We start from the raw sequence: 13454 nt of genomic DNA, 5'->3' as shown, positions 1-13454 counted from the left end.
ACATCCTCTTTCTGAGAATTTTCTGGGAGCCCCAAAAGTGTTTTGGCTTCCGCCAGAGATCGAAGTGAGCAGCGCTTGTCTTCCCATTGAAACAAGAAGGCAAAGGGGTGACCCCACCGGTAGAGAATTCCCAGAGTGTATAGCTTACCACTGAAAGGTTTGAAGTCACGGCCCTTTCTCAGGGTGATAATTGAGAGATCTTGGTAGAGTTGTATCATGTGGCCTTGAAAAGTAAGCTCCGTCTTGCCCCTAGCTGCTTGCATGATTGCTTCCTTCTCTGTGAAAAAATGTAGTCTGGTCAGGATATCTGGGATGTTTTCCATTTGACCATTTACAGTGGAAACTCGATTTGCCCTATCTAAAGCAGGCGGCGAGGCCTCCTCGTCACCATGAACTGCCTGGAGCAGCTCCGCTATGAAGGAGATGATGTCAGTGCCTTCTGCGCCCCGGGACACCCCCGTATGCGGATGCTGTTCCGGCGGCTCCTATTTTCTAGGTCTTCTTGCTTGGTTTGGAGGTTGATGTGTTGTTCTTCCAGCTCTGTTACCCGTGCCACAGCATCTCCTGGTCCTCTTATCTGGCATCAACAGTCCGTTCCAGGTCGTCCACCCTGTCCCCTATTTCGGAAGCATCCCTCTGAATTATGTGAAAGCAGTATTTAAACTCTTCTTTGAGTGAGGAGATATCCATTCAAATTTCCTGTAAAAAACGGTCCATGTATCCCTGAGTGATCGGGGCAGAGCACTCGTTTGCCGTCTCTGCTGGCGAGTGTGCATGGGGGGTGGACCGGCGCATCTGACTGTGGGGCCTTATTCCAGAGGGACACCACTGAATTGTCTTTGGCTGCTTTAGAACGTGGCATAGTGAGGCGGCTAGTTCGATAGAGCACAGGAGTTCACCTTCCTCCAGACTAGTTGCTGTTGAGAAATCTTGTGCTGGTAGTGACTTTATACGCAGCAGTAACCCACACCTCCCACCCTCTCTAGGGGTACTGCTGTAGGGCCCACAGCTCATAGTCCCCGCCTGTGTGGGATGCCTGAGGTCGCCGCAAGCAGTTTATCGCGTACGGTCACCCACGCTCATGGTGCTCAGCCCAAGGTCCCTACGTAAAGGTTTGTGGGGATTGATTACTCTCCAGTTGCTACACCTGTTGCCAGCAAGCTGTCCGCCATGTTAAGCTGGATCACATGAGGTCAGCCGGTTTAGTCTACCACTTTCCCCAGTTGAGCACAGGAGAGTGAGTGATCTCCTCAGGTGAAAGAACCTCTTTCTAACCCAGCATCTCTAGTTTTAACTGTACTGGCTGATGTATGAGCCTTCAGACTGCACCTTAACTGGGTAAAGGGTTATTAGTTGTCGTAGGGTGTAGGGAGTAGGAACACAGTCACATTCTCTCTATAACCCAGAGTACACGCGCATGCAAACAATTAGGTGTGAAATGTAAATAATTTAGGGGTTATTCTCTTTCTTTTACATATTTGTGTATTGCAGATTACATTTGCTGGTGTTTTCTGTTACATTCTTTCGCTGTATTGCTTCACTTTCTTGAAGCTTTTATTCTGTCCCTCCCACTGGCCTAGTTAGGGTGAGCACAGACTGAATTTGGTTCCTTTCGTAGATAACCATTGTTTTAGATATCTTGGTTTGATAGGAACTAAACAAGTTTATTTTCACTGATTATTCCCACACTTTTCTCGTTGGTATCTGGTTGCTGGCATTATGGGGCTCATGCTGAGGACCCCGGAGTTTGGCTCCGTAACTCCTCCTCAGTTGTAAATGATACAGGGGACATTAGAATCCCCTTCAATGGATTTACCACTTACTATGAGTGGTCGCTGGGGGCACTCTTAGAAAAGAGGAATTGACTGGGACTCTGTAATTCCAGACCTGATTCTTCAGGTGATTCCTCATTTGGCCCTGTATTTCACTCATGGAGTCTTCAGCTAAAAGATGGCAGATCTGTGGAGTTCTAAGAGAACTCATAATTCGATGTCAGGACCGAAGGCGAGGATTATGCTCATTCTTTAATAGCAAACTTTCAAACAGCAGCTTTATCACAACCATGTATAATAAACTACATTTCCCATATGACTAGGGTAAAGAAAAAACAGTCTCTAGGGAGTCCTTCCACAGTGTTAATGGCCCTTATCCAATAAATCTTTGTGTCACTTCCTGCACTTCCTGTTTCTTCGCTGCTCGGCAGCTAGAGTTAAGTGCGTTTCTACATTCCTTACTTTGATGGGCAGAGTGTTTGTTGGGGGGATCTGTAGCCTTGCTTTTTTTTTTCAGATTCCCTTTTCGCCACGGGACCGCTCAACGCTCTTTACGTGGCTTGGTTCCCTTCAGCAAGGACCGCAGTGCGGTCTGCCACCCGCTAGAGGGCGCGGTGGGGGCGTCGCGACTTGCTGGCTGGCCACAGAGCGCATTTTCAGTCAGGCAAGGTGAATCGCGCTCCATTCGCCTGTTACAGTTCGCGCCCCGTGTGCTGCCTGAATCACCCAGCGTGGCTGGGTCAGTATCCTTGCCCCTTTCTCCTGGTACGCCCGTTTTACGGGTTGGTAGTGGTGCGGTGCATCGGGAATGTTTACTCCTCATGCCCTGTGATTACGGGGTAGGTAGAGTTGTTGGGCCTCTGGCCTTCATTCCGGACACCTATTACAGGCAGCAATAAATCCCAGTGTACCCGGTGGGTGTTGTGGTGTCCTGGGGTTCACTGCCCTGTGAAAATTTTGCCTTTGGCCTATAAATTTCCTGACAGACCCTCAGCCCCAATTTTTTCACGCTCTGTGTGGGTGTGCTCCCTGGTATTGGCCTAGTGATTACTCAATCTATTAACATGGAGCACGAGTACTATGAAGAGGAAGACTCTCTCTCATATTTACAATGGGATTATGATTTTTCTGAGAAGGTGGATAACTCCATTTATAGGGCTGTCACTGAGTTAATGACCCCGATGGAACAGCGGCTGGTTGATAAAATAGAACAGTTGTCCGCGAAGGTAGGACAGCCTTCCCCTGTTAACCCGGTGGTGTCTGGGGAGCCAGAAGCAGGCCAGCTGGGCGGTGAGGGTCCCCCTCCCCAAGAAAAAGTGTGACGTGGGGGTGGAGACAGATGCTTTTGAGCATCTTAAGCAGGCTTTCCTGGAACATACTGAGCCCATAGTGCTTCCCCAGGAGCCAGTTCCCCCGGTTTCAGATCCGCTGCCGGTTCACCCTCAAACTCAGCACGGGGACTCCCCAGATGTGTCTGATGATGAGGCAGGGTTCTCGAGACCTTGGCGACTGTCGGGTTCTACTGAACCTCCAAAGGCGGGCATCGCTGACATGTTAGACCCGGATGCTATTGTACATCCTAGGTCGGCGGACTGGGTTCCCGCCGAAAAGGCAGCCTTATACGTAGCGTCCCGCCTCAGGAAGCCCTTAGAGAATGAGGCTCGGAGTAGGCTACGAGCTGAATGCCTCTGGCCTACTTCAGATGGAAAGGTGGCGCTTACTCCCGAAATCGAGGCGAAAATGGCTACCTTCTTAGCTAAGTTCATTAAAGACCCCAAGAAAGGGATAGACCGTTCCTGGTGCGCGTCTCAGGACAAGCTATTAGACGCCATTGGACCGATGACTAAGATACTGGACATGGCAGAGGAAGCCCGTAGTTCTGGCTCCTTGATTGACCCAGAGGTTCTGTCAGCATGGGTGCAGCGAGCAATATGGTTTATGGGCAATGCAAGCTGTGCCCTGTCGACAGAGAGGCGTAGGTTCCTTTTAATAAAAGTCGACCCCAAGCTTGGTGATTTGGCCTGTTCTTAGGCTGGGGCAACGGCACAAGGGGGTTTATTCGGTGAGCCCTTCGTTAAAGAGTTGGGCAAGTTTTTTGCCACGTTTACTTCGATAGACAAGGCACAGGTGAATATAAAAAGAGTCTTTCATCCTCGTGTTTTTCGCAGAGCCGGTCTGGGCAGGAGCCGACCACCCGGCCGTCCGCAAAACCAAAACCCCCAGGGAAGGGGGCAAGGCTCCGGACGTGGACAGTACCAAATGGATCAGCGGTTTAACAACTTTGACCCGACCAGAGGACAACGCTTCCGAGGCCGCAGAGGTTACAAAGGCAACAATGGAAACGCCAATGGTGAGTGTTTTGCCCGCTGCGCATGTGTGATTTGGGGGCAGGCTGGCACAGATTTTCCCCGCTTGGGAAGCTATTACTGGGACGCTTGGGTGCTTCAGACGGTGAGGTGGTTCCAAATAGAGTTTTATGGTTCCCCCCGCCAGGACGCTCATCCACGTCCAATAGTGTTCTGTGCGGAAGACGCAGCCATGGTAGACGAGGAAGTCGCCGACCTGCTCCGCAAGGGAGCGGTGTGTCTTACAGAGGTTCACTCTGGGTTTTCTCAGCAACATCTTTTTGGTGGACAAGGTCGACGGGGGTCAGAGGCCTTCGGGAATTCAACGAGTGGCTGGTGTACAGGCATTTCAAAATGGAGGGCATTCATCTGCTCAGAGACGTCCTCCTGCCACTCGATTGGATGGTGCGCCTGGACCTAAAAGATGCGTACCTAGTGGTTCCGATTTTTCCACCCCACAGACGGTTCCTTCAATTTCTTTGGTGGGTACAGGCTTACGAGTTCAGGTGTCTCCTGTTCAGGCTTTCCTCGGCCCTGTGGTTTTTCACCAAGGTTCTCAAGCCGGTGATGGAGTATTTGAGAGCACTTGTGGTCCGCTTGATCGTCTACTTGGACGATATTCTTATCTTAGCCCAATGTCCCTTACAGCTGAAGAGTCAGTTACAGATGGCAGTGTCTTTGCTTCAGGAGTTAGGGTTCGTGATCAACTAACAGAAATCTCTTCTGCTCCCGACTCAGAAGGCAGTTTTTCTGGGATTCGTGATAGACTCCACCTTGGCGTCATTAAGTCTGCCCTCCAGGAAGGTGGCGAGGATTTGTCACGAGATCCGCCAAACCCTGGCCAAGCAAGGGACTTCCCTGTGCCAGATTTCTCATCTGGTGAGTCTCTATTCAGCCTCTATTCAGGTGATCTTTCCGGGCCCATTGCACTACCAGGCCCTTCAGCGCTTGAAGGCACATCATCTGCGGAGAGGTCTGACATATTCTCAGATGGTCCCTCTGACGGACGAGGTACGCGAAGAGTTGGAGTGGTGGCTAACACACATGGAGGCCTTGAATGGAAGGGCTATCTTCGGTTCCTCCCCCGATTTGGTGATAGAGTCGGACGCCAGTCGGGCAGGTTGGGGAGCGCGGTGTGGGGAGTTCTCCACCGGCGGAAGTTGGTCTCCTCAAGAACAGCAGCTTCACATCAATTGTCTGGAGCTTCTGGCGGGTTCCTTTGCGGTCCATTGCTGGACCAAGGACCTTGTCCAGGCTTCAGTACTCCTGAAAATGAACAATGTGTCGGCGGTCTGGTATATCAGTCATCTGGGCGGCACCCGATCCAAAGCCTCGGCGAACATGGCGAAACAGTTTTGGGAGTTTTGCCTCTCCAATCAGATCTCGGTCACGGCAGAGTATCTACCAGGTCAGGACAATTTAGTGGTGGATTGGCACTCCCGTTATCTCCGGGACGCCAGCATATGGAAGTTAGATCCGGAGATTTTCCTCTCCCTGCAAGAATGCTGGGGCCCTTTTTCCATCGACCTCTTTGCTTGTCGCCTCGACCGGCAACTTCCCCGATTCTTCAGTTGGAGGCCGGATTCGCTGGTGGTGGCGACCGATGCGTTTACTCAGGATTGGTGTCAGGAGAGCGGGAATGTGCTTCCCCCGTTCTCTATGATCACCCGGGCGGTGGCCCAAGTTCGTAGACAGGGAGCCTCCGTGGTTCTGGTAACGCCGTTCTGGAGGTCGCAAGTTTGGTTTCCAGTTCTACTGGAACTTTCTTGGGATTCTCCAATTCAACTCCACCGAACTCCCCTCCTGCTGTGGAGTCCGGAGGGAGTTCCTCACAGGTTGGTGGAAGACGGTTCCCTTCAGCTCATGGCGTGGCAGATTACAGGCAACGCTGGAGACTGCCGGGCCTTTTGGAGCACGCTGAGATCCTGCTCTCCAGAGCTTGGGCAGACAGTACGTCCAAAAGATACGAATCGGCTTGGACGAGATGGGTATGTTGGTGTATGTGACGGGAAGTGGATCCCGTGGTCGCGGACTTGACTCATGTTCTTAATTATCTAGCGGACCTGCCAAAGAAAGGCTTGGCGTATAGGTCGGTGAACACAGTCCGCTCTGCAATTTCAGCAGGTCATGCGCCAGTGGATGGAGCCCCTTTGGGGGAACATCCTTTTGTTTTTAAACTTCTCAGGGGCATCAGACTATCGTTGCCTCCTGAACCCCACTATTCAGCCCTTTTGGATGTTAACCAGGTATTGAATTTGTTGTTATCCTGGCAGCCGAACCGTTTCCTCTCACGAACGGAATTGTCGGCTAAACTAGCAATACTGCTATGACTGGTGTCGCGCAAAAGGGTCTCGGATGTCCGAGCATTGGATATTACAGTGAGAGTTTTCTCCCTAGATGGAGTTACCTTCACGGTGACTAGGCGTGCTAAGTCCAACACACGTACGATCTCTTATCCTGCTTTTGAGGAGTCACCAAAACTCTGTGTGGTTCAATGCCTTAAAGCCGACGAGGAGGCTACGGAGGAAATCCGCCATCTGGGCGAACGACAACTCCTGATATCCCTTAAAAAGCCGTTTAAGGCGGTCTCATCTCCCACTATAACCTGTTGGGTGCTGTGGTTCATGCAAGAGGCGGGCATTAATACAAGAGTTTTTGGTGCGCATTCAGCACGGGGAGCGATGGCTTCGAAAGCCTTTAGCCTTGGTGTTCGTTTAGAAGACCTTATGAGGGCAGCGGATTGGTCATCGGATTCCACCTTTAAAAGGTTCTATTTTAAGCCGCTGCTGAATATGGCTCAGAGGGTCATAGACAAGCTTTGAAGGAGTATAATCCTCGCCTCTGGTCCTGACATAGAATAGAAATTTGCCTAGCCTACGAGAAGGTAAGTTTTAATTCTATTAAGGACGCGGAGGCGAGGATTATCCCTCCCTGCAAGCTCGTTGGTTGCAGTCCCGCCCCGTATGAACGTAAGTAATCTCTTTACCTGTTATGAGGGGTCTTGTGATGAGACTAGGTGGTCTCTTTCTGATTAAATGATTGTGTTTTTTTGCCCTACTGATGTTTTACATGCCTATTTCAGGTTGCAGTTTTGCTTGAATATGTTTTGTATGTTAATAGCTCCGTAAATGATCAGTGTTGTTTGTTTCAGGGAACGATGGTTCAAAACAGGATGCATGAGCAGGGGAGAGCTCCTCCAGTGAAGAAAGAGGAAGTGCAGGAAGTGACACGAAGATTTATTGGATAAGGTCCATGAACACTGTGGAAGGACTCCCTAGAGACTGTTTTTCTTTACCCTAGTCTTATGGGAAATGTAGTTTATTATACATGGTTGTGATAAAGCTGCTGTTTGAAAGTTTGTTATTAAAGCAAAGAAAGAATGAGCATAATCCTCGCCTCCGCGTCTTTAATAGAATTGAATCTTACCTTCTCGTAGGCTAGGCAAATTTCTATTCCATCGGTGTCGGTAATTTTGCTACCGGTCCTATCGGAAATAAGAGGCACTCTTAAAATGGGGAAACAGTAAGTAGCATGAACTGTAGAGTTGGCCTCTAACTGATTCCCAGCTTAATTCGAATTTAAAGTGTGCTGTGGAATAACAATACAGAGATACAATTTTAGGATTGTGACTGTATACACCATTAATTAATTTGCTTTTATATTTTCTAAGGATGAAAAAAAGCAATTAATGACGACCAACGTGTGGCTGAGACAGGTAAGATTTTAAAAACCAAGCCTTGATTGTACTAAAACATGAAAATTCATTTTAATATATGTTTTCATTTGTTACAGGCACAGCTTTATGGGTACTTTTGTGGTTTGCACGTAACTAACTTATTTTTTTTCTGTGGATTATTTTGAGTTGTATTTGTTCGTGTGTAACCAGTCACTTAACTAATGAAAATTCTCAAACAAAACATTTTGAAGTATATGTCCGAGGTCCGTATTCTGACATACCTCTGGTCACTCTGATATCTCTGTGGTACTATATGTAACCTTGAGAAACCTTTGTGTGGACACAGTAGCTTACTACGAACTGAGTGCCCCCCCTGAAAAATATAGTGGGGTTTCCACGGGCGATGACAACGACGATTGGTACACTGCACATAAAAATATCTTTGTCCCCGAGAGGGCTGTTGGAGGCCCCAGTTGAGGGAGGCTGCCCTGGAACAGCATCAAAAGAGAGAGCCAGAGCTGTTTCACAAAATCATAAAACCTGTAGCAGCCACAAGAACTGTTTTCACCACACCACATAAAGTTAATTGGAAAACACTGGAAGGCACTATTTTGTTTAACATATATTATTATTTTAATATTACAAAGAAACAATACTTGTAGTGTAGTTCCTATATTCCCAATAGGCTCTGCGCATTGGAATAATATAAACAGCAGTGTAGACGTAGGACTGAGGTCGACTAGGTCTCTACTGACTATATTAGACTTAATTAGTTTTGCCAGCTAGCTCAGAGGTCACTAGAAACTTTCTCGAATAAATAAGGAGGAGTTTAACTTCCCTGGATAGACAAGAAGGGATTAGCTTCTGACAACCATAAAACATGACAACTTTGCTCCCTCAGAATAAGAGTGTATCTCTAGAGTCGTGTGAAAACAATAGACCGCTATTTCACTCAGTCAATCGTGCGTACTTAGTTTCACCAGAGTGCAGAGAAATAGAGAGACGGGCGTTTTCAATAAAAGGTGTTATTTATTGAACAGTCTTCTTTCTCATGCAAGAGAAATGAATTGCCACTATTTCAATACTTATAGTAAAGTAAAGTGCGTACAGTAAAAGGAGTATTATAAAATAATACTGTAAAAGCATTGATATGGTTTCTTAGCCATATGATACTTAAAAATAGATAAAATATATACATACATAAAAACATTGACTAACGTACTCAACTGGTGCTTCTAAATACGCCTACCCCGGTGTACCTGACCTAAGCCTAATACGTGGGAAGGAGTAAGTAAGTAGCAGTTTTAAGTTAAGTTGGTTTTGCCAAGAATCTGAATCAAGAATTCTCATTAAGGGTTTAGTCAGCTCCGTACCTTGGTAACAGAATGTAGGAGGTCTGGTATCTCTCTCTCAGGACTCGATATCCCAGCTACCCTCAAGGGTGGCTGGAAACACCGGAGCTGGATTTTCTCGGCTGGAGAAAAAGACAGTGTCTTTCTCAGTGCGTCAAAAGGGAGGGGCGGCTTCCGTGGGCTCTCGCATCAGCTGGCCTCTCGGGCAAGTAGATAGCCGCTCCGCTCCAAACCACCGTGTGTTTGCTTAAGGCAACGTTGGTATATTTATACCTGAAAGGTGCCGGGTTTGACGTACGGTTGGACATAAGACGTCAATAAAAGATGTCACTAAGAACTGGACGTTCTTTCAGTGCTCGCAGGAGTTCTAGGACAAATCAAAACAGAAGCATGGGGAATTCCCAGGTTGCTCAAGGTTTGGTTTGTTTAAAGAACGCGTTGTACTTTCTAGGAGTCTGGGGAAGTAGCCTTGCTTAATTTGGACTGCATGGGCTACGACTAAATATGGATATGATTCTTATGCCTTTATATGGATATTATTTATTATAGCCATACAAGGGCATAAATTGGGAATATCGAATTAGGGTCCTAGATAGAAATACAACACCCACTCCATGATCTAATGTCCATCATTACTAAAACTAAGCAATAGTAAACATATAATGATGCATGTGAGTTTTCCAACCCACCCCAAAATACATAAACCGCATTTGAAATGGTATATGGTAAATACACGAAAATGAGTATTGGTACTGTACGCTTTTCAAGCAGTGGTATCATTCAGTTAAAATGCATATATATCTGCTGAATGAATTGCGAAAATTACACATGAAATGGCTCTGAATACAGAAAAGAAGGTTGAGACCATTTCATCACATATTAATACAAATGCTGTACATGTGCTAGAGGCTGAGGTTAAATATAGTCTCTAGAGTTCCTAAAAATAGAAGCTCTGTTCTCTAAGAATAGTTCTACTTTAAGCAGAGTACATGTGCCAAAAAAAGGTAAATATTTTGGAAGTGAAAGAAAAATAATTTCGCTTTCACGGGAAAAATAGTTCAAAATGTTTTCAGTAGCTTTTGTTTATCAAAGTTGAATGCCGAATTCAGAGTTCAGGGAACGCTGTGTGCTCGTTGTTTAAAAGTTATTCCCGTTGTTCAGGGGAGAACATCATATCAGACAGACTCGCAAACAATTGGTCTACAACATCAGGTGAAAGTTCGACCAAGTTTGAAAATGCCGAAACAGTGCATGTGTGAGAATGATTGCTATCATCGATGTCAGTTTCAGCAATGCTCACAGAAGGTTGTACCTGTGTGATGCTGCTCTCATCTCATACTCCACTGCCACATACTCGTAGTGGTGAAGTCTCAACGAATGCCGTCATCAGAATGGGTAGCTGCTGGGGACAACACGATGCATGAGCCGTTACAGGACCTAGCAAGGTATCTGTATCCATTGGTACTGCTGATGGTAGTATAAGACAGACGTCCAACACGCATTCTTCTCCGCATGGCATACATCGAAGCACAGGTAAGATGCAATTTTTCCATATTGGTCTGAATGAAAGAAACCAGGTCATATTCAGATCTCTTATCCGGGCTAATCCAAGGACTTTAGTGATGCGGTCTCGATAGCGTATAGCTAGGATCGTTTCTTCCATCGTTTCTGGAGTCTTGTCTGCGGCTTGGCTTGCCATATCGAAGCAGAACGATCAAAAATAAAATTCCTGCTACGAGTCCCAAAAGTAGAGGTAGGCCGCCAAAGACAGAATGGACATAATTAGGAAAGATGCCCAGAACTATTTCAAAGGGTGTTAACAGTCCCGAAAAAATTGTCTTAAATACATGTGCGATGCCACTGGTATCTGACATGTTTAAGATTTGGCTTAACATTTCTACAAAATGCACGGGGCAATTTGTTGATAATAGGGAATGTATCTCTGCTGTTGTCCTTGCAACTTGCAGATCATACGTTTCTTTGGACGAGGTCAAAGGCACAGTTGTCTGTAAAAGAATAGACTTCATTCTGCTTAAAGTATCAAATCGAATAGAAGAGATATTCAAATAAGGCCATATTTCCGCCTCCATGTCTGGAGTGCTGTTTGGATACAATACTTGCATACAGCAAGTGACCATGGAACCAACGCTCACGAGATAGGCTTTTCCTGGCACCATGCCACAACAGCTGTGGTCATTTATTAGAACATAGCTGCCGTTGGAAAGCTGTCTAAAGAATGGCTCTATCTGTGTTGCAGGAGTGCCTTGCAGGTGACATGAAAGGTTATTCGAAGACCCTTCGCAGGCCCCATGCAAGTTAATACCTTGACACAGAAGTGTACCTCTTAGTGATTTTTTACAATTGTCACCACTAAGAAATACCTCCTTTTTCCTTTCACTATGACATTTGTGTGTATAAGGTAATTTCCATGTTGACTTGATGTACCCTTTACCCAACCTTTCATACTGGCCCGCTGGTATATACTCTTGGCAATATTTAAACTGGAAAGTTGTTATCGGAATTGTAATTATTCCGTGTATTATCCATTCAATGACCGGTCTTTCTGACATTGTCAATGGTAATCTATCAAGTTTTTCAATGCTCAGAATCGTATAGTCTGCTCCTTTTTGTGCCAAACTGTTTTGTTTATCAGTAAGGTTAAAGATAGAGAATAATGACGTGGTGTTGATTAAACGCCATGGCACGTAGCCTGAACGCAGATTTTGCAACGTCCAGCCAAGCTGTATAATAGAACGCAATTGGGACTGACCATGTTGTAACATTAGCAAATCCTGCTCTATTATATCAATAGCGGATGATACAATACTGTCCAGTGAATATATTCTGGAGGACAGAGTCGTTAACCCATTGTCCACAACCGAAAGTGATTTTCCAAATTTATATGATCAATTTCTCGTATTTTTTCTGCTGTTTCAATTTGTGTTACTTTCCAAGCCTCGTTGTATGCAGTGTATACACCGGCCGCTATGAAACGTTTTTGACGCTGTTTGCGTGGTCCCAGAATGAAATCACGCAAGTCAGCACCGTCTTTAAGTAAAGTCAAGTGTTGCTTAATTTCTGCCAGTGTGGATTTTTTTAGCCATTCGAGGCATAGTTTCCCTACACTGTATGTTGTAACTATCCCTGGATGTTGTCTCTGGGAGTATCTTGGGTCTGGCCTGGTCATTTTGAACCCCTGTGTTTTGTTCAGGAATCTATCTTGACAGTTATTTGTGTCTGTGGGCCAGATCAACCATTTTTTCCAATCAGGATGTGTTCTGTTTTGGTATAAAATATGGGATATGTCTATCTCCACATCTGTAGTGCTATTACTATCAGGTATGGGCTTCGGAATAGACGGTTTGTTTAAGTCTTTTATCTTAACTAGGCCAAGACAAGTAGTCTGTTGAATGGTGTCATTCAAGAATATTAATTGTTCTGGGATCATGCAGGCTCTAAATAATGCTTCTAAACCTTGGACCTGCCATTCTTTTGTACCCCAGATGGTTTTTGTTTCAATGTTGCTTTTCCAGAATTCAAAACCAAATGTAGTCATTTTTTCATAAAATGTTTCAGAATAAATCAATTTAGTATTTGTCAACATTGTTTTCATTCCTGTCTTATTTAACATTTTAAAATAAAACGTTTCTGCATCACTTGTGTTAAACCCTGAGAAGTATGGGAATTTCTCATAAAATGTTTTCGAGCTGCTTTTAGGCGATGTTGCACAATGTTCCCATTGGTTATAATTAAAAACATTTCTAGGTTGAGCAGATTTGTGTAAATAGTGATGACCAAAATGATTATAGCAATACATTTCTTCATAATTTGATGAACCCTGTAAATAATCATGTTCTGTACATTTTGCTGACATTACTAGATCTGACATCATATTATTAATATTTTCAAAGTCCCAATCATCAGAAAAGTACTTGGTGTCACAAAGTCACTTAAGGAAACCTTAAACTGGTGTGGATATTTCCAGAGCTCAATCGGGCCATAAATTTCATAATCTGTTTTGTCCCATGCTACCCCACCGGGTATTGGATTGGCTGTGATGTTCACTGATGACAGTTCTCTTTTCTCGATGTGAGTTGACTTGTGAGGTTTCAGGACCAAGTTGATGTTCTGACTTGCTGTGTCTATTGTACTGTATTTTCCTTCAATGAATTGTCCCAAACAGAGAACCATGATGAGCCAAAGCAGGAGGAAAAGTACACCTAACACAATCCAAAATTCAATCCATGGAGAAATCAGATAGGTTTCTTTTAGTTGATGAAAGAGTTCAGTCACTTTGTCTTTGAAAGTT

At 45.5% G+C, this 13454-nt stretch overlaps 1 protein-coding gene across 1 annotated transcript in view; it reads left to right on the top strand.

Annotated features, from left to right (window-relative positions):
- The window catches only part of LOC144820262 (neuronal acetylcholine receptor subunit beta-3-like), a 398753-nt gene that overhangs the window by 67987 nt on the left and 317312 nt on the right, over positions 1–13454 (top strand). Inside the window, exon 2 of the mRNA XM_078677851.1 lies at positions 7788–7832. Coding sequence (XP_078533977.1) covers positions 7788–7832 — 45 coding nt within the window. The remainder of the gene's footprint in view (positions 1–7787; positions 7833–13454) is intronic.

This window comes from Lissotriton helveticus, chromosome 2_1, assembly GCF_964261635.1.
Source record: "Lissotriton helveticus chromosome 2_1, aLisHel1.1, whole genome shotgun sequence".
Taxonomy (NCBI): domain Eukaryota; kingdom Metazoa; phylum Chordata; class Amphibia; order Caudata; family Salamandridae; genus Lissotriton; species Lissotriton helveticus.
The sequence above is the reverse complement of the archived record's forward strand: the minus strand, read 5'-3'. Positions and strand labels throughout refer to the sequence as shown.